The 21,826-nt window shown below is 41.4% G+C and overlaps 1 protein-coding gene across 3 annotated transcripts in view; it reads left to right on the forward strand.

Moving 5' to 3' along the window:
• Positions 1–21,789, forward strand: part of LOC144520705 (pleckstrin homology domain-containing family G member 4B-like) — a 31,999-nt gene extending 10,210 nt beyond the window's left edge. Inside the window, exons 3-25 of one of the 3 annotated variants that reach the window (XM_078254628.1) lie at positions 153–2,424; positions 2,546–2,749; positions 4,085–4,205; positions 4,382–4,475; positions 4,922–5,008; positions 6,376–6,495; positions 6,604–6,702; positions 6,928–7,079; positions 7,649–7,787; positions 8,568–8,690; positions 8,785–8,982; positions 9,317–10,023; positions 10,110–10,556; positions 12,513–12,762; positions 13,219–13,308; positions 15,398–15,724; positions 15,826–15,996; positions 16,173–16,350; positions 16,463–16,579; positions 17,902–18,180; positions 18,313–18,548; positions 18,860–18,918; positions 19,185–21,789. In XM_078254628.1, coding sequence (XP_078110754.1) covers positions 153–2,424; positions 2,546–2,749; positions 4,085–4,205; positions 4,382–4,475; positions 4,922–5,008; positions 6,376–6,495; positions 6,604–6,702; positions 6,928–7,079; positions 7,649–7,787; positions 8,568–8,690; positions 8,785–8,982; positions 9,317–10,023; positions 10,110–10,556; positions 12,513–12,762; positions 13,219–13,308; positions 15,398–15,724; positions 15,826–15,996; positions 16,173–16,350; positions 16,463–16,579; positions 17,902–18,180; positions 18,313–18,548; positions 18,860–18,898 — 6,450 coding nt within the window. In that variant the 3' untranslated portion in view covers positions 18,899–18,918; positions 19,185–21,789. The remainder of the gene's footprint in view (positions 1–152; positions 2,425–2,545; positions 2,750–4,084; positions 4,206–4,381; positions 4,476–4,921; positions 5,009–6,375; positions 6,496–6,603; positions 6,703–6,927; positions 7,080–7,648; positions 7,788–8,567; positions 8,691–8,784; positions 8,983–9,316; positions 10,024–10,109; positions 10,557–12,512; positions 12,763–13,218; positions 13,309–15,397; positions 15,725–15,825; positions 15,997–16,172; positions 16,351–16,462; positions 16,580–17,901; positions 18,181–18,312; positions 18,549–18,859; positions 18,919–19,184) is intronic. The other 2 variants (XM_078254630.1, XM_078254629.1) reach the window with 2 other exon arrangements.
• Positions 21,790–21,826: the final 37 nt, after the last annotated feature.

Below are 21,826 nucleotides of genomic sequence, written 5' to 3' on the forward strand. Positions count from 1 at the left end.
TTAAAGAGACTTTCACTACGTGTTAGTAAGGAACAAAGCTGCTCAAAGATCTTCTTGCTGGACGTAATATCATAATTAAAATAGAAAAAATAAAGTTGACATTCTTCTAATTTCTGAAACCCTGTACTGTCAATGTACTTGTCCCCTTTTAGGCTCAGTACTCTGATGTACTTTTCCTGTGTGAAGGCTGGCCTCTGTGTTTGCATGACCAAGTTGTCATCCACCTCGCTCCTATCAACCCCCTGCTACTTCAGCCTGGTGACTTTTATCTCCAGGTGGCACCATTCTGTGACCAATCAGCTCGCATCGTGGTCTGCAGCCTCCTGGAAGAGGAGGGGCTTTTAGTGGAAGTAGTGGAGGAGACCCCGATCCCTGAAACTTCCTATCCTTGTATATTCAGCCGTGACTGGTTAGAGGAGATCAACCAGGGCCGCCATGGAACGCCTCTCAGCCAATGCCTGCTCACCACCGAGCAGGGCGTGGTGAGGTTACCATGGGAACGGGTGGCCCTGCCTGATTTTGTGGATGTGCCACTGTGTGCTGGGAGTAGTATGGCCTCTGCTCCTCCTTCAAATCCTCCTTTACCAACTCCGCTTCCTCATCCTCCACCTCTTCCTCATTTTCCTGAGAATTCTGCATCAAATCGTTCATTTCCTCTTTCTCCTTCAAAGGAATCTGCACCAAAACAGTATCCTGTAACCATTCAAAATTCTATTTTAACTTCTGCTTCACAACACTCTGCCTTCACTGTGGAGACCAGAATATGTCCGGCGAGGCACGGCATTGCTGTGTCACTCTGCCTGGTGGATACTAGTGCTGCTTCTTCATCTAGGCTGGTCAAAGTGAAAGAGACTGAAACTGAGCTTAAGCCTATTGGCTGGGTGTCCCCTAATACGTGGAACAGCTCCTTTACTGGGACAGATCCAAATACAGCTACAGAAACTCGCACTGTTTCAGGTACATGCACCCCAGGAAAGGGGGTTATTGTGTCTGAAAATATAGGGCCACATAAACATAAAGATCCAAACAACAAAGATATATGCAGGAGAGGACCAGCAGGCCACGCTGTTGCAGAAGGGGAATATATTGATATTCTTCAGGCAAATATGCTTTTTAGTAGAGCTCAGTCAGCAACTGAAGAACAACAGAAATTAGAAGTGCAAATGCAATTGCACACACAAATCGAACCACAAATGCAAAGACATCCACAAAGACAAGCACAAATGCAACCATGTGCAGAAATGGAGTCATTCGGGCAAACACAGAGACAGCCAAACACACAGATACCACCTCAAGCACAGTCACAAGCACATGTGCAGTCACCTACAAAACTACAACCACAAAGTCATTCTAGATCAGAGGCTGCTGTGTCATTAAGGCACAACATGTCGGTGGAAACAGCTCTCCGCCATTCCCAATCCTATCACTCTCACCCTGACTCCCTTGAACCTTCTCAGTGTGTCCGCACTGTCCAGTTCTCAGAGAAACCCTGTACCCCGTGCATGAGGAGAAGACAAGGCGGAAAGGCTTCCAGAGCTCAGGAGCTTAGGTGTCGATACAGGGACTCCTACCAGGCTGCTATACAAAACCCTGTCAGCTTTGGAAAGGAGAAGGAGAGCGGGAATATGTTAGCTGTGGTGGAGGAGGATGGTGATTTATCACAGTGCGATGACAGACTACCAGGGACTGAAACAGGGGATCCATGGTGTAATGTTCAAGGAATGTGGTTTGATTCAGGGATGCAACACCAGTCTCCTTCCTCTGTCAGTGGAGCCATCTGTAAGGAGTCAGGAGAAAGGAACACTGTTCCAAATTGGAAAACAGGAGATACAAACACTGCCCCCTGTATGGATTACAGGGGAAACAATGTTTTAAAAATTGGTGCGCTACCAGAACAAACAGCTGAAAGGAACACTTTGCCATTTAGGGAACCAAGGGATGCACACTCTGCCAAAACTTGTGGCAATTTACACATTGTGAACAGGACAAATATAGCAGCAGGAACAAGGATAAACAATAATAGAGCTTTGTCAAGTTCAAATGATCAGTCAGATGTCATCTCTGCCAAACACCATGGAGAGTTTCCTTCCACTGAAATTTCATCGATGACCCTCAAGCCTTGTGAACGGCTACAAAGCCGAACTAATTCCACAGGAGCGAGTCCAAACTTTCCTAAGTCTCTTTCAGCGCCACAGAACAGACGGGAGTCCATGTCAGATGGAAGATGTTCATCCCTCTCCACAGCTGTGGTGGACACCTCAGAGAAGTGTGCTCTGGTCATTGTTGAAGGTCAAAATGTCAGGAGAAGAGAAAATACTGGCTCCTGTGCAGAGATGCCCCAGCTGCATGTGGTCAAATGTAAAAACAGCACAGCCTTTGGACTGGTTTCACCCAAGATCAACAGGAGGAAGATGGTCATTCCAGGTACAGTAATGTTGTTCTAATTTGATCTTTAGCATGGAGGTTTTATTGGGTTAATTTCATTATTGTTTACTACCAGATGAAAATCAGCCTCCCTACAGCAAAATGTGTAAATTTTTTATAGATGCTGCTCAGCCTGGCACTACGTTCATAACCAGTAGAAATGGCCATCAGACGAAGAACCCGTTAAAGACAGATCCACCTCCAACAACAGAGACACATAAGATTTCCCAGCCTGCCTCTACTCGTCCCAGACCTGACCACCTTCCCCTGGGATCCCCAGACCCCAGAGCCCACCCCCTCTACTTAGGAGTAGCATCTCGCACAGGTAAGTTAGTCTGAGACACAGCAAATAACAACCAAGTTATTCACTGTGCATAAAAAGACAACATATACAAATGAGATTACATAAAGGTTATTTGTATTAAAGGTCCCATGACATGGTGCTCTTTGGATGCTTTTATATAGGCCTTAGTGGTCCCCTAATACTGTATCTGAAGTCTCTTTCCCGAAATTCAGCCTTGGTGCAGAATTACAGTCACTAGAGCCAGTCCTACAATGAGCTTTCCTTAGTATGTGCCATTTCTGTGTCTGTAGTTATTGAGGAGGAGAGGGGGGGGCAAGGTGGAGAGTGGGGGTGTGACCTTGACCAACTGCCACTTTGCTCGTTTGAAAGCCATGATGTCCCTCTCTCATGGGTGGGCCAAATTCTCTGGGCGGGCAAAGCAGAGAAAGCGGAGGTAACCTTGCTCCTTATGACTTCATAAGGAGGAGATTCCAGATTGGCCCATCTGAGCTTTCATATTCTCAAAGGCAGAGCAGGATACCCAGGGCTCGGTTTACACATATCGCCATTTCTAGCCACTGGTGGACCATAGGCAGGCTGGAGGAATGCATATTAATGTTATAAAACCTCATAAAGTGAAATTTTCATGCGATGGGACCTTTAAATAACTCATTGATTAATGTAAGATATTACATTAAAAACATCACTAATAAAAAAGTAACATGGAAGTATCGCCAATGGATAAGAGTACATCAGCATGTGAGAGTCATGATTGATTTTATCATTATTTTTAAGGCTGATTGTGACTATTACATTTTCTTTTCTCATGTCTTGAACATTCACTTTTTTTCTGACATGGCAGTAAAACTCACGACTTAGAGTAGCTCTGACCCTCTCTGTCTCTATTTATCTTTTCTGTTTGCTCTTCTTTCTTTTGATTTTCTCTCATTTCAGATAGCATACCGGCATTGTCTTTGTCCTTCAAGCCTTTGCTGTTGTTGCACATTTTATGAGCCTTTTGCTCTTTTTGGAAAATGTACTTTAAAAATTATCCAGTTCAAAATATACATAGTAACTATTCTAATGAAAACTTTACTTAATAGTTTGACTGAATCCTCTCTGTATTTTGATTCAATTCTATTTAAATAGAAAGACATCTCATTCCGTTATACAGTAGTCCTCCTCAAGGATCAGTATGAGCAAGGCAGTGGTGGATGTCTACTGGGATTTACGGTAAAATAAATCTATTAAAAAGAGAAATCAACTGGATGCTTTTACTCTCTCTGCTCTCCCCTTTTGGAGATGGTCAATAGGTTACTTAAAATTCTCACAGAGAAAAGCATGTTCCCTGATCTTTCCTCTCTTTAACCCCTTCAGGTGGCAGAGACAGGACCGGCAGGACAATAGTTGAGCTCTATGGACACCACCAAGGATGGAGATCAGCTGTAACAAGCCAGGAGCTCTTCCAGATGCTGCTCTACTTCCGTACTATCACCAGGTAACATATCAGTAAATCAATGAATTAATTAAGGAACAATTAATTAACCAGACTTGAAAAAAACCTGTACATTTAAAGTCATAATGGAAGGAAGTTTTGGCATCATTGTGGCAATGTCTGTTTTATTGTGGTGACTGTTGTGTACTTAATCTTATTTTTTTTATCTCTGTATCTAGGAGAGAAATCAGAGAAGCTGGGATGACACTCATTTTTGATTCGAGGAAGACAAATCCTCAACCGCAGCTCTATAAGGCCTTGATGACGCTTCAGGTAAGAAGCACAGACATTTCTGTAGAACTGTTGTAAGGGTGTTTACTCCTGGCTGGAGTGCTGCTGTTTACGGGCGATTAATTCTGGGTGAAATATCAATGCTGAATAATGTAGCAGCTCCTGAGTATATCAGCATATCTAGACGTCCTCTGGTTTATTTAAGAGTTATGTGTAATGTGACAAAAGATTTTTTCCTTTACTTATTTGTAATCAAAGGTGCAATTTATTGTATAATATACAAGTTTGCTTTTATTAATGTGTTATACAATTTCTAGTGTTGATCTCAGTTCAATTTACTGAAAAGGAAATTAATTTCCATTGATACCCATATGTTTTTGACTTGTACTTTGACTGTGCTATTTATTTGTGGTCATCAATTAAAGGCTGTAACTCAAAGAATGCATGAATATAGTTAAGTAGGATTTATGGAGTGTAAACTGTTGCAGGAACAGACTCCCCAGGCAGTGAACAGTTTCGTGCTGCTGGTGGACAAGGAGAGCAGCCTTCGGCCAGAGAGGTGTCCCGGAATCCAGGTCAGCTTTTTCACTTTTTACGATCTTTATTATAAGACACTACAGGTGGAGAAATACCTCTGTTTGGTTTCCTATAAAGGGTAATTAATTTGAGTGGATTATAAACTTCATTGATCTCTTTAATCAAGGTGTTTTAGCCATGCTAGCGGCGTGGTTATAGGGATGGCAATGTCAGTTAGTTTGTTTGCTCATTATTTTCCAGACTAAAAATATCTTGATAACACATTTATTAGCATGACAATTTGACATTCACGGTCCCCAGAGGATGAATTATATGACGTTTTGAGTTTGTTTCCACTTCTCCAGTGAAATATATCAACATCGCCTGTAGGGTTGGGCATCATTTAGATTTTAACGATTCTGATTCCAATTCCGATTCTTCCTTTCGATTCCGGTTCTTATCGATTCTCGATTCCGATTCTTTGAGGGGTGGAGTTGGAACGGATCACATGCCTATTTTCACAAATAAGAGGAAAGTTTTATTTTGAGTCAACGGTGGATTGCAGTTTTACAGCTTTTTCAACGTAAAATAAAGCCAGACTAGAGCGCTGCTTACTGCGCTCCAAGGCTGCAACACAACAAGCGCCTGGCCGCTACGGAAACCAAAACTTACACATGTTAAATTGGGAAGCGATGATCGGATTTGAAACCAAATCCTCTAAACGATTCCAAACGATTCCAATAAACGATTCCAATGGAATCGTAATTTTTTAAACGATTCCAAGTAGCAATTGGTTCTCGATGCCCAACCCTAATCGCCTGACCATCAACTTTAGGAGTCACAACAGGACTTCAGATGCATTTACTATCAGACATTTTTGCATTTAATAGGCTAAAATATTGACCAATTGTTAAACCAAATAGATTGAAATACTTGTCGTGGTCTAAAAAATAATGTACACCAATTTTGGTGTTCCTGTGTGTTGGAATTTTAAACTCTGGTCAATTTCTGAGGACTATGGTTAACTTTTTCTCAGATCTCCGCAGGGTAAATCGAGACAGCTAGCTAGACTATCTGTCCAATCTGAGTTTTCTGTTGCACGACTAAAACAACTTTTGAACGTACACGTTCCACCAAAACAAGTTCCCTTCTGAGGCTATTTTGCAGCAGCACCTTGGCTCCGTCTGACGCTTAGCACCACCCAAGACGATTCGGATTGGTTTAAAGAAATGCCCATAAACCACAGTACGTTTTTCTCCCATCCCGGAATGCTGCGTGGACTAGCCAGACCCTCCTCTGCAGCGCTGTGGAGGAAGGTCTGGCAATGCGATACTATGTGGTGAATAATGACGCAATAATCTCCCTGTTTCTGATTCTGTAGCTGTGAAAACGCGTTGATGTTACTTTGACACTTGTTGCCTCAAAGCAGACTGAAGTGGTGACATCGATGAAAGCCTTGTTCAAGCTGGCGGAGGTGAGTCAGCTGAGCGCCCGCCTGGATGGCACGCTGTCTCACAGCCACTGTGACTGGATAGAGCTGCACCAGGTGAGTCACATCAAAACATTACCTGCCTCTCTTCTCTCCAGTCAGGTAGTGCAATAGTTGCTTCTTACTGCTCATGATTTACTCATGTCCACATCTTTCATTCTCTAGAAACTCTTCCCATTTGTGTCTGATCTTCACGAGGTATCCAGCCTTCTTCTGAGAGCCATTAGTGAGTTAGAAGAGCCCCAGAGGACAGACACTGTACAGGTACCTTCATGCTGTCTTTTGACTGTTTACTCATGTTGTTATTTGGGCCTTGAAAGCTGGGTTTATCCTCAGTTATGTAACTGTCTTCACTGAAAATACAGTGTGTGATGAGGATAATAACTTCTGTAGTTATATAAAAGTATTGGCAAATGCACATGGAAATTGTTTATGTGAAGTATTTATTATATAATTTGCTGATCTTTAAAATGTATTTTTGTCAAACAGACTGTGCAGCAGTGCATGACGGACCAGAGGACACTGATGAGGAATGTACTGGAGGACAGCCGATTGGTCAGCCTGCAGAGGGAGGGCGGAGCCATCTTGGCGAGGCTGAGGAAGGAGAGTGACCTCAGATACCCCCACTGCGAGGACCTCAGGTAAACTCCTACTCTCACCTGCTCATGTACACAACAACCCAGGTATTGGTTCTACAGTCTTTTTGGGGGTAAACTTGTTTATATGACCTTTGATATCCTGTGATTAAATATTCTAGCTGCTAGAAAATAAACCACTAGACTGAACATATTCCTACCAATCACCACACCAAAAATAAGTGGCAAAAATGATTAATTATTAATTGTGTAAATTGTGCAGCTGCAGCACACTTTCAGACTCATTATTTAATAGCAGGGGATTTAAGATACACAGGGTAGAAACAAACATTCCATATCCTATTTTCTTTGTGATGACGACACACCATCATATTTGCACTATTTTGAGATCAAAATGTAGCCATAACACTCTTGACTTTGTACAAAAGCTGAAAAGCAAAAGTTAAATGTTTTTGTGCCACAGTTTGCTGTCTTAAACCAGTTGTTCCAAGCCTAGCTGTGTTATTGTTATGCATATGCTGCCTAATCCTCTTCTTCCAGAACACCAGTGATTCATTTACTCTGTTACTATTTTTTTTTCTTAAGCCTTTGGTCTGTCTTTTTCCTACATGCAGTGATGCAGTAGACTCGGTGAGCAGCCTGTACAACCACGTGGAGGAGCAGGCTCACATCCTCGTGCAGAGGTCCAACATGTCACTGGAACACCTGGAGTATCTGCTGCAACTCAGAGAGGTGGAGGGAAACTTAATGCAGGTGCATTTTATTAATAGCTGACCATCAAATCTGCCTACTGATGTTCAGATGAATGGCACTAATATCAAAATATATTAGGTTTGGTAAGTGCAGTAATGGTTCTAAGGGACTATGAAAGACATTACAGTCTCTGGGTTCATGAAGGCCCAGCGATCTAATGATAACAAGTCATCATGTGGGTATGGTGATGAGTAGATCAAATGTCATTCATTGAATTTCAGGATTTAGCATTTGAATGGAAAATGAATGAAATATTTTGTTTAAATTAGATTCATCTGTTGTTTTTCTCACATAAATCAGGGAACACAAAGTGAAACCGTTCAGTAATGTGAATAAATAGTGACAGTATGTGTATGTTTGCCTGTGTTTTATGTCACTGCATACCGCATTACATATTTTTGTGACAGTTAAGTTTCTTAGCTCTGGGTCGGCTATTTGTTGTTTACTAATAACACTTAAGGCCTGTTAGTGATGAAGGACTTTATTCATTATATTTTTAATTGAGATATATATTGGCCAACTGTGTTTTTAAGACACATAATCAAAAAGAAAAACACATACAAAAGTGAATAAAAGAAGCACACACTCTCCCACCCACTAACTCTCTACAGCAGAATACTATATTAAGAAAGTGTAACAAGGTAAAACACACAGTACACACAGTTAAACTTATATTATAATTTATTATTTATTATTATTAGATTAGGACTTTAAAAAGAAGTTACACAAGTCCATGCCCATACTACTAAACACAATATTGTTTTGCTTCTGTCCCTGCAGATGCTACAATGGTTTAATGTAGAGGGAGAGCGCCATCTGCTGGAGGCTGAATCAGTCGAGGACTCTGGGGACCAAATGGAGCAGATCCTCAACAACTTCACTCGTTTCCTTATTGAAGCTAATGTGAGTCTACGTTTTCTTGTGGCTGTCATGTATTTGTGTGTCTCTGTTTGTCCACCTGTCTCAATCTGTCTCTCCCCGTCCCCTCATCCTCCAGGACCGAAGGCACCACGCCATGACGTTAGTGTCAGAGGCAGAGCGACTCCAGCAGATTGGGCTCTCCTACCCAGAGACGGAGGCGTTTGGGACTTTAGTCTGCACCTTCAAATCAGGCTTGGAGGACTTTCTGTGCAGGGCAGAGGCATGCGGCAGGGAGCTGCAGATCATGGTCAACGTGTGTGATTTTTGTGAGCAGGTTGGTGTCAGATATTTTATCAGCATTCAAAATTCAAGTATTCAAGATCACTATGCAGCTAGTGCTCTTACCCCGTAGAAACATTTATCGTTACAGTTTGGGAACCAAGCCCATAAAGACATCCCTTCCCCCAAAGAACGGACAAATCTGCTGAAGCTTTTCTGTGTGAACCCTTTATCAGAACATATATGGCATGAATGAGTTCTCTTTTTATATTACACATCATACAATAAAAAATCGCCTGAGTAGATTAGCATGATAATAAAAAGTAAATTAGAACATGCACTTTTGTTCTTATGTGTGACAAAAGAAAACATCTGTAATCTCCAAACAGGCTACAGCTCTGGCCAGCGAATGCATTGAGTACCTGGACCAGACTCAATCCAGAATCCACACAATGCAAGACCATGACCAGACTACAGCACCTGTCAATCACACAAACACTCAGCCAACGCAACATCAAAACAAAGACTCTGGACCGAGCGCTGCATCCCTTTGCCCGTTTGATGTCCACACACCTCATGCTCCAAATGTTTTACTGTCAAGCAATGACACCTCCATCCTCCAGAATTTTCAAGACAGGTTCCTCCAGTTCAGCCCAGAGAGATTTCAGGAGGTGAAGGCCCAGGCCATTGCCCTACAGGGCTCCAGGGGGATGAGGGTCTGGAACGTAGCCTGGCTGAGATGCCAGGAGGCCAGGCAGCAGCTTCAGGAGAGGATGCAGGATGTGGAGGAAGTTTACCACCAACAGGTAGACTCTACCAGCTGGTGTGAACCTCATTATGTTGATGTGGTAAGCACTAATGTTCAGACACCGTCCCCCGGTGGCCAGAGTCTGGTGGTACAATCAACTCCCGGGCCTCTGCACCCACAGTGGGAGGGCATTGTGTCGGGAGCGGTGGATTTAGGGAAGAGAAGGCCGATCCTGGGCAGCAACGACACTAACTCAACAACTGTAGCCTGCTGTAACATCAAACCTGAGGATCGCAGTGATGCTGGAACCAGTCAGGGGTCAAAGGTCACTCCACAGTCACCTCACAGGTAACTTGTTAATCCATTCATCTCACTTGATTTAATAGTTTACACTGTGTGAAATTATCACTATTAAACGAATCATTTAATAATAGGTCAGCAAGGAGAACAGAAAGAGAGACGAGGAGGAGACAGACAAGCAGAGCGAGGAGTGAGAGAGATGCCGCTGCTCTGTCTCAGTCCCACACTGTCGGCTGCCAGTGGTTTTCATGGGGACTAGGTCTTGGAGTGAGGTCGGTGAGTCAGGACTCGTGCACCACTGGAGTAGCGATGGCGGGGTCGTTCACTCCTCCAGAGCAGCAAGTTCGACCCCCGTCATCCTGCTCCCACCATGGTCAGCCGTCTTGTCGGATCCTCCAGGAGGCTCAGAAGTTCCAGATCTCTCGCCACGGGAGCTTCTGCTCAGAAGACTCCTGTATGAGCGACCGGGGGGCTGTAGGGGGTAACGGGACTTTATGCTGCAAACACTCGAGCCTCCCCATCGGGAGATATGAGGGGGCCTTTTGTTTGGCAGGTCCACAGGAGAGTGCCAGCAATGCCCTGTAAGTTTACTAAATGTGGGTGAAATGTGCTTGCATTACCGATTGAGAAAAAGATATGTAATCAAACATTTGCTTTGCAAGATGATATTCTGAGTTAAATGACATGCCTTTAAAAGAGTCTTAATCAGATTTCATTCGCTCTTTACTGTTTCTAAGCTTCCACTGAAGTACTACAGGTACTGTTTCTTCTGATTCTCCTCACTTTTTTTTTCTACTTGTCAACATGGTGGATTTTTGAACAGGCCTACCAGACACAGACCCTTTGTTTACAGTGACTGCTAATAATGAGATATACATCACATTGGAAAATTATTGGGCTCAGTCATAAGTAGAGATATCCCAATTACTTGTTTTGCTCCTGATAACTCCTGATTTTGAGTCCTTTAAAATTCCCATATCATGCTCATTTTCAGGTTCATACTTGTGTTTTGGGTTTCAACTAGAACATGCTTACAGGCTTTGATGTTCAAACTCAAACTCTATTTCTCTTATACTGTCTGTCTAAATATACCTGTAATCACCCTCTGTCTGAAACGCGCAAACTATATATAGGCTACGGTAAGCCTACAGTAAACTTACTGAAGCACTTCATGTAAACACCTGTCAGCAGAAGAGCTGCTATGTAGGATGGGGGTGGTGTTTTACTTGTCTGTGCCCAGGGGCCCATTCTCATAATCCATCCATACTTGGCATGTTTCTTTTCTATCACTGTGCATGTAGAGACAGTAAAATGACAGCATGTCACTGTATCATCTGCCTAAATATAAAAGTAGTACATCTTCTCACCTTACTGCAGTGATGTACAGGTGTACTCCAGGACCCCTTGACATCACTGTTGGAGGTGGTTACAAGTGCCACAAAGCACACTTCTGACAACACCCATCACTGATTCTGGCTATGGTCAGAGCTAAAAATAGACTTGACATATTCACCCAGAGAGGGCAGCAAAACACTGCTTTTCAGCCTGGTATTGAGTTACTCTTTAAAGGAACATGCCGACTTATTGGGACTTTAGCTTATTCACCGCAACCCCCAGAGTTAGATAAGTCCATACATACCCTTCTCATCTCCATGCGTGTTGTAACTCTGTCCGACGGCCCAACTGGTAGCTTAGCCTAGCACGGATCCTGGAGGTAACCAGTTCCATCTAGCCTACTGCTCCGAATAAGTGCCAAAATAACGCCAACATGTTCCTATTTACATGTTGGCCCAAGTAGTGCTACTTCTGCTACTTGGGCAGAGTGATATGCTTGCAACACCTGAGAGGCCCCGAGCAGAGAGTAGCAATGCTTTGCCTTTCTGAGAATATAGTTCCCAGTTTATATACGGTTAGAAGATGGCTGTGTCTCATGTGACCTTGTTATTTGTACGCGCTGTCACTATACAAATCACAACCTGTAAATAGGAACATGTTGGCGTTATTTTGTCACTTATTCGGAGCAGTAGGCTAGTTGGAACCGGTTACCTCCAGGATCCGTGCTAGGCTAAGCTACCTGTGGGGCCGTCGGACAGAGTTACAACACGCACGGAGATGAGAAGGGTATGTATGGACTTATCTATTTCTGAGGGTTACGGTGCATAAGCTAAAGTCCCAATAAGTCGGCGTGTTAATTTAAACATTAGTTGAGTTCATTGGTCAATAGCCTTTCATCACAAGCGGTTTTCAAAAGACAAAGAGCCTGTGCAGATCAATTTCAGTACAACAGGAAATTAAATAATAAATAACTCAGCATCATTCAGCAAATAAAACAAAGCAAAGGGGAAAAGAGTAACATGGTGGCGAGAGATCCTGTGCAAAGACTATCAAGCCTAAAACACCCTAAACAATTTTCCTAATATTATTTGGTTTGTACAGATGCAGAAAAACTCCCAAATTAGGTATTCCAAGGATGAGGACATGCAATAACTTATTTACAAATACTACTGTATAGATATATTATCTGTTTGTGTTATCAGGAGGCTGCAGCGTGTCCTGGAGGAGCTGGTGTTTACAGAGAGAGAATATGTCCGCTCACTGGGCTACATCCTGACCCACTACCTCCCCCTGCTGGACAGACCAGACATCCCCCAGGACCTCAGGGGCAAGCGAGGTGTCATCTTCGGCAACCTGGAGAAGCTTTACGACTTCCACAGCCACTACTTCCTGCCCGAGCTGGAGGCCTGCCAGAAGGAGCCCGCCATGGTGGCGCGCTGCTTTCTCAGACATGTGAGTAGCACAGTAACTGTACAACTGTAATAAATATATATATATATATATATATATATATATATATATATATATATATATATATATATATATAGTATATTATTTTTGTATGTAATGTTCATTATATTTATAAAGCATATTAATGGTTTTAGCTTAGTTTTTATCTAATTGTGTTTATTTCTATTTTTATTATTGTATAATTGAAATAACTTACTGTGATAAATTTGTATTTTAACTGATCTAATTGTAATATACAAAATAGTCCCACCTTTCTTCTCAAGATGCAAAGAGACCAGAAGTTGACATGTATAGTAGCAGGATTTCAGTCATATGATAATGATAGATGATGCGTAGTATTATTATGTGATTATTGCAGATATATATGACTACTAAGTGTTAAAGGCGGGTTATAAATAACATACTGTACATTTTCTAATATGGTTTAACTTTCCACAGAGGGAGAGTTTCGGCCTGTACGCTCTGTACAGCAAGAACAAACCTCTGTCAGACGCCCTGATCCTGCACCGTCGCCATGACATCTTCAAGGTCAGTTTATGTGTCCTGTCTTTTTCTTAACTGAAAAATACGAGGGGATGTTTTACATCCTTTTCCTTTTGTATTTACACTATGCAAGCTCGGACATTTTATCTGTACACCACCCTAATTTTTCATTTTAGTAGGTTCAAAGATACGTTTTCAACTGGCTGCAGTAGTCATTACACCCCGAACCCTGGAAGTGTTATGCTGCGTTCCAGGCAACCCGTAACCCGTGTTTTCACAACCTTCTACCCGTGAAAGTGCCCTGGAACGGCAGTCAAACCCGTAACTTACTACCCGTAAACTCGGACTCGAGTCGCACTTAAGTCGCACAAACAGCTGACTTCAGACTTGACTCGGACTCGACCCAAAAGACTTCAGACTTGACTTGCGACTCGACCCAAAAGACTTGACTCGAGCTTCGAGACTCGTCAACAACCTGTTTTCATGCAATTATAGCGTTTTAAATCAAAATGTATTCATGTATTTCTGTTTTCTTTTATTGGCGCATATATGGGGAAACGTATGACGAGCTGTATGTCCCCTGCCCTTAGCCATAATGTGCAACGTAACGCATGCACCTATGTGCGCGCACTCACATATCAAAAAATGCATTGCCGATGGCGACACCAAATCCTCCTGGAGTTGTGCCTTTTCTCATTAGTTTTGCTTTCAATAACTTGGTAAACAGTGGCAGTAAGCAAACCGCTACATGCAAAGTGTGTGGCACCAAGATAAATGATGCCGGATCAACAACGTCGGACTTCATCAGGCATCTCAAAACGCACCTAAATAGGTCAGTCACTCACACACTAATGTGAAAAGAGACGTTACATTTAGCATATATCGTCACAGGTAACAAGCTAACCATCGCAACGTGTTGTGCTAATGCTGGGAACAGGCAAATTGTATCTTATAGTTAGTGGTTGCTGAGGCTAAGGAATCTATGGCGCACAGGAGGCGGGACACACGGATCCATCTCCCCAGGAACAAACGCTGTGTCGGGTGGCTAAAATCATGTGATGCGTAATTGATCCCGTGGATGATTTGTAGGCTATTAAGTGAACAAGGTGTACCTGGTCCACCAAACACTGGGCCGTCTTGACTGTCTTAATTCTGCACATATTTCTGTAACTGTAGTCCTATTTACTATTTCATTATTTCATCCATGCGTGGCACAGCGGATCCGTGCGCACTGTCACCTGCCGTGGAGACGCTGGCCTCACTAACCTCTCCTCCTCTGAGTCGGGTCTCCCTCGCGCTGGACTCAGTTTCACTGAGCCTACTAACACTTAGAAAATAAATGGCATTACATCAGTGAGTTCATACTGCTTATTGTGCGTAATTTGGACTGACACTGAGATGCATGTTGTTCTGTAACTGGTGTGGCGCTGCCACTTTTCTCTTGATTTCCACTTCGACATTAGACATTTTTTTGAGTGAAAGAGACGTTACATTTAGCATATATCACCACAGGTAACAAGCTAACCATCGCAAAGTGTTGTGCTAATGCTGGGAACATGCAAATTGTATCTTTATAGTTGTATCCATATGATGTGACAGACTTAGGTTAATATTTCACCAGGTCCGAGGTCTAGAGGGATGTGTTAAGTAGACCCCATAAAGTTATCCTACAACTGATTTTGATACTGTACTGTATGGATGGTAGCTACAGGACATGTTTTGAACTCATAAGATTTAACAATACAGTATTAGGGACAGATCAGATGGCAAAAGACTTGAGACTTGACTTGGACTCGAGCTCAAAGACTTGAGACTTTACTTGGACTTGCAAAAAATGACTTGTGAACATCTCTGATAAATAGACATAAATAGGCAACGTAAAGTAATTCCGCACATTTGTAATCAAAACAATACACATACAATTGTGTACTACTACAGGTTATGTTTATTAAATGAAGCCCAAAATATGTCGCCGACTAGAAATAGCTAGTATCAGCTAGCGCTAGCTAACGTCAACGTTAGCGCTAGCTAGAAGGGTTTGTCGTGAATTTGCTAAAAATTGTGTCTGGAACACAGCATTAGTGCCATGCTTTACCTTTCCAGCTTTATAGTCCCACTTTGTTTCCCCTCATAGAAGAAGCAGCAGGAGCTGGGGGACATGATGGACCTTTCATCCTACCTGCTGAGGCCTATTCAGAGGATCAGCAAGTACAGCCTCCTTCTACAGGACATGCTGGCTCTGGCTGGCTCATACAGGCCAAAAGACATGATCCAGGAAACACTGCTCGCATCTAGTGTGTGCGCGCAAAGTGTGTGTGGCCCGGGTTCATTTGTGCCTGATCTGACAAGCAGTGAGAAGGAGCGGGAGAGGACTGAGATCCAAGCTGCTGCAGACCTGGTTCGGTTTCAGATGCGCCACGGCAACGATTTGCTCACCATGGACGCCATCCAGGAGTGTGATGTAAGATATTCGAATGACAACTGAAATATACTTGATATCCAGCAGTTAAGTTAATAGTGTTTTTTCTTTCTGCTCTGCCGTACATTTCTCTGCTCTATCAGGTAAATTTAAAAGAGCAGGGCCAGCTCATTCGCCAGGACGAGTTCACAGTTTTCTTTAGGAAGAAGAAATGTGTTCGCCGCATCTTTCTCTTTGAAGATCTCATCCTCTTCAGCAAGACCAAGAGGACAGATATTGGCAATGATGTTTATGTCTACAAGCAATCATTCAAGGTCTGCACACATCATTGTTTATCAAAAGCTGTCATAATATACAGTATATTCTATTACACAGGCATTTTCCAGTAGTTTTGAAGCAAAGCTCCTATAGTGAAACCAAAACATCTAACCACATATGATTATTTCAATCAGTGCAATTTCTGTGTGTGTGTCTGCGTGTTCTCTCCCAGACAAGCGACATCGGGATGACCCACAACTCAAGTGTGAGCAGCTTGTGTTTTGAGATCTGGTTCCGCAGGAGAAAAAGCGAGGACACCTACACCCTGAAGGCCTCCAGCATGGAGCTGAAGAAAGCCTGGACCACTGACCTGGAGAAGATTCTGTGGGAACAGGCTGCTCACAGTCGAGGTAGCATCAACAACACAACAACATATCTTAATTAAAAAGCACTTTTACAGTTTATAAAAGGCTTTACAGGTTAAAAAAAAAAAAAAGATTGTGAATACACTATACATTCCAGAGCTGCGTATGCAGGAGAGGGTGTTCATGGGAATGGGCCGCAAACCTTTTATGGACATTCAACCCAGTGATGCTGCCATCTGTGACCGAGCCGTGAACTGCGCTCTGCCAGGGAGAAGTAAGGAGCTGCACACACAAAACAATTCTTTATGACAGAGCTGTAGAATATTTTCTTCAGACTAGCTATTTAAGTGAAAACATTTTACACTGCAAACTAAGTTCAGTATCACTTTAATAACAATACATCAAAAGGTTTTAGTATGTGTTAGGATTGAATGTTATCTGGTACAGCAGGACCTCACATGACCATGTTTGGGCCCCATCATTCCTGTTAGTTAATGAGGATTTTATTTACCAAATTAATTGTAGGTATGTGGGCTTGTCTAACTTTATCTTCTTCTTTCATAAAATGGTTCATTATAGCAAGAAAACACAACTGCACAGAGTCCCAAATTGAAGAAAAAATGATCTAAACCATTTGGAAAATAACAAAGGCAAATGTGTAAGCCATCATTCAAACGGTTGAAAGTGTCTATTATATTCTCCGGACTACTGTAGTTATGTACTGTACATGTATTGTGTGTTTTGCAATATAATACATTTCATGTGTATTCCCTTATTTTTTATTTAAAAGATACATTTAAATAAAATAAATAAAATAGGTGGTCTGGATAGTACCTGAATTGTGGATTTGCTTGGAAATTAATTAGATTTTTTTCTGGTAAATAATAACATTGACAATGTTTTTAGCCATTATAGTATCATAGCCATAGTATCTCAACAAGTATTGGATGAATTTGCACAAAATTTGGTACATACATTTGTAGTCCTCATGGGATCAATCCTGCTGAATTTGGTGATCCCATGACTTTTCCTCTAGCGGCACATTGTGGTTCACATTTGTGTTTGGTAGTGAACTATCTCAACTGTTGGATCAATTGCCATTAAATTTGATACATTCAGACCTTCATCTTCCCCTCTGTCATCTAGCACCATCATCAGGTTAATATTTCAATGTTTATGACCAAATACCCGCAAAACTAATTCCCATCAGCCTCAGCTCAAATGTTAGCATGCTAACACGCTAAACTAAAATGATGAACATGGTAAACATTATACTTCCTAAGCATTAGCATGGTTATATTGTGAGCATGTTAGCATTTTGCTTAAAGCACTGCTGTGTACAGCCTCACAGAGCGGATAGCATGGCTGTAGACTCTTAGCCTTGTTTTCGAATTTTACATATTTTTTTTAATATATATATTTTTAATTTTTTTTAGATCTTTTACATTTTGTTGTTGTGTTTAACTAAGCAAAACTAGTAACTAAAATCCAAAAACACTTAATATTTTTTTCTGAAATAACTGCTTTTGCCCTCACTGCTCACTGACCCAGCCCATTAATTTATCATTGATGACACCGATCTACGTGTGTCGTCAGTTCCTGTGGCCTGTTGTTCACACAGGAGCTTAGAATATCCACGACCACACTCCATTGGCTCTGGCAGCACCGCCTCCACCAACCTCAGCCAATCATCTTCCTCCTCTGGCCGGGGCTCGCTGCCCCCTGCTGGTTATCCTGGGAACCTGTCACAGGGGGTGGAGAACAGTCCTGCTGTCTGCTCCTCCCCTGAGGCTATGACTGAAAATGAACTTAACAATCAGCATCTTCATCATCTTCATCTTAACTGTGAACAATGGAAAAGTCATCATCCACTGAGTGAGTTTGAAAAATATGTTTTCTTTTTTTTGGATGCCATTAGGGATTTTGAATGTATATCAGTTTTCTCAGAGTGTCAAGTAATGTGCACACCACTGCTTTCATTGTTTCAAGTATCTGTTTCTGCTTTAGTGGACAGCACTGAATCATCTGGAGAATGCATCAACCTCTATAGCAGCTCAGACCGCAACTGCCTGTCTGCCGTTGGTGGAGAAGTAGTGGACGACTCCTCCTTGAATGTATCCCAGAGTTCAAAGCCTCGCCCACCACTTTGTCGGACCCCCAGTCTGATGAGAGACGGCTCACCAGCAATTAGCAGAAAGAAACCAAGTGTTGCCCCCAAACCTCCACATCTGGCTAATGCTCAGGTACAGTTGAGGTGTACCAAAATGACCTGAATTTTATGTATGAGCTAATGATAATGGGTCAAGACTCAATCATCTGTTGTTTCTCTAATGATAGCAGGTGTGGTGGTTTGAAAAAGGTCTGAATGTGTGTCAAATTGAAAGCCTAAATACTAAACTCTGTCCCTGGAAAAGCACACTGAGGGCTTTGCACAGCAATATACCTAAAACAGATGAATCAGTATTATTAATCAAGAACTCATGTTATGGAGTTGTTTTTTTTGCCATTTTATTGAAGTATAGCCTAATATTTTATTTGATATCTTGCATTGCAGAGTGATGGCATTATAATCGGAAAATCAACAGAAGTTTAACCCTGGATTCCCTGCAGGAGGTAAGAATGTAAAATGTTCTTAAATTAACATACAGTTAATGTGAAAATTATATATATATATATATATATAAAATAATAATAAAGATATGTTTTTTTTTTTCTAATTCTAATATGGATTGTTAGTTTTTCCTTTAAAAAGTTAAACATAATTAAACAGGATACACAGTAACACTTAAATGATACATTTAAAAAAAAAAATTATTATTATTATCATCATCAATGGCCTCTGTTGTGAGAACAAGTTGTGCCTTTAAATATTGTTGCAGATCATTGGTCCACTGAAGCTGTTCAGTCCTGTTGGAGATCTTCTGGCCGCCCTGCAGACGGACAGTTTATCTGAGTGAACATGGTTATTTTACATGGCTACACAGTCACAAGCCAGTCAGCTATGTCTGGTCACAAGGTTTTGTTTTTAATGATTTATTGAAGCAATTGAGGTTTGGTGTGTTGGTATCATGTGTCAGTCATTCAAATATGGTTGTCTTACAGTATATCACATGTAAATGACCATGCAAGAAAGAAGAAGAGGCTGCTACATGGATGATGTGGTTGACAGAGAGATGTACACTCACACACTCACACACACACACACACACATATATACACACACACACACTATTTTGTGGGATCTTCTGTGCTGTACAGACTTTACAGTTATTAATATGCAGGGGATCAAAAAGGTTGTATTTATTATCTTCATGGAAATCAACAGCTTGTGTGGAACAAACACACAGGACCACCACACATGTGGGAGACAACTTCAACTGTATTGTTCAGTTTCATGCTCCTTTTTTTAGCAGACAGAGCATTGTTTGAGAAACAATTGTACATCATTTTTCTCTTGACATCTGGACTACATTGTTTTGGTTACAAGATGACAAGGGAAACTTAATGGAGTCCAAGATATAGTCCAAGTCCGCAAGCTATCCACTGGCCGTTAGCCCAGAGCTAGCTGAAGATCCAAACTTAAAGTTGATGACCATAACTGGAGACGCATGTGGATATGTGTGCAGATACGGAGAAGTAAAATGATGTATTAATTAATATAGAAGTAATTAATATATAAGGGTATATCTATTTATTTCTATTTGTATCTGTCTGGCTCTGAGATTCTTACAGTAGCCCTGTATTTATTAATTTATCAGAAAGGACAGACCACTTTTGTGTTTCACATCTGGATTTGAATTACTCTGTAACCCATGCATTTAATCATACAGAGAGAAAGAACATGAAAGACTGGGTTTCAAATTGTAATCACACAACTACTGCATATACTAACAGATATAGTGTATGACTACAAGCTTCCAGGCGAAAACCACTTACTGTTATTAAGGGTCCACTAATGGTTCCATACTGATCAATGTTCCAGCTACACTCTCGTGAAAATGACCATTACGAAATTTATTTTTCGGATTGTTTTCTTAATAAGTTGTTGATGAAAGGTGCCATTTTGTTGTAAGTTCTGTGATTTTTCTTTATTGTCTGTGCAAAATGTACAGTATAGCCTACAAATCATGACAGGATTTTGAAAAACTGAGGTCATAATGTCGACCTGTTTATTTGATTTAAAAGCCACTAACCTTTTATGACATGGCAGATCCCTGTTTTTTTCCTCTAGGCTTTTTCTTTTGTTAAGTTAATGTCTTCATTCATTCGATTATTTGCTTATTTAAATGTGGGGTCAGTACGGTTGTCTTTCCTCTAATGTTCTTTTTTTAAGATACATTATAAGACTCGTTTTGTGTGGTTTCTTCCCTCTGAACTCTGATCAGACAGACTGTAAGAATGTGAGAATACAGCATGTGATGATGTTTCACTTCCCTATTCCGCAGACAGTAATTTCCCAGAAAGACATCTAGACACTTATTGCAAAAGTTTTTTATTTCCCTGTGTGCATGTTTTAGTTTGGTACTGAACACCCCTGCAGTTGAAATCTGGTTTTGAGTTCTTTATATTGTGTTTCAGTTTCATGACCTATATACTGTACAACTTCCTCCAGTAAATTTTGTAAGACAGGATGCCTTGCGCGGCGAGAGGGGTTATACCCAGGTCGACTGATTATATCCACTTTGTGTTTGAATGTGGTAACCCTCCTCGATCTACTGCTCGGCTTCGCGACCCATGCAAAACTGCCTGTAAAAACCCAGCGTTGGAAGGTAAACGTATGGAAATACGTTATGTTTAATCCTCTCTGCACCGCCGCTCTTACGCCTTCTCTCTGGCACGAGACACCTGCAGTTCAGTGCAGCTGCTGGGTAAAGCAAATCTCTCTCTTTTCTTTGTCTGTCTGAGTCGTGAAGCCAACAGCAAAGCAGTAGGGCCCAACTTTACTTTTAATGAAATCAAGCAGAGAAATGTTCTCACCTCATCTTAAAATAGTCATAAATCGCTAATAGAGTAACCTAGGCCTACTTCCTTGTCCAGCTGCTGCAAATATGCAGAAGGGAAAATAGCCAAGTACGAAAGAAGAAGGTGGTTACTTAAGTTTCAGACAATGTATTGTGTGTATCATGACCATTAACACTTTTGTCACGATACCCACATTGCACCATCAGCAATTTCAATTGAATCTAAGCCCTATGGCCTAGTTGGGGATATTGTCTGCAGAGCTTTTTTTTGTGAATGCTCTGTTCCACTCTGTTACAACGCTAAATTTACACAATATTTTCATTTCCCTCAACACTTTAAAATGTAAAAGTGAAAGTCTTTTAATGTGACCTGAGAAAACTGTGTGAAGTATTTGATTGCCTTGCAAAAGAAAAAACTGCTAAGTTGGATATGAATGTTTAACTGTGTAATGTGGAATTTCCTATTTTACATTATAAAATTGAATAGATCTGTTTTTGATTCATTATAAATTATAACATTTTGTTTATGTTGAGTCATTATAATCATTTACAGTATGTTG

The sequence above is a fragment of the Sander vitreus genome, chromosome 7, assembly GCF_031162955.1.
Source record: "Sander vitreus isolate 19-12246 chromosome 7, sanVit1, whole genome shotgun sequence".
Lineage (NCBI taxonomy): Eukaryota > Metazoa > Chordata > Actinopteri > Perciformes > Percidae > Sander > Sander vitreus.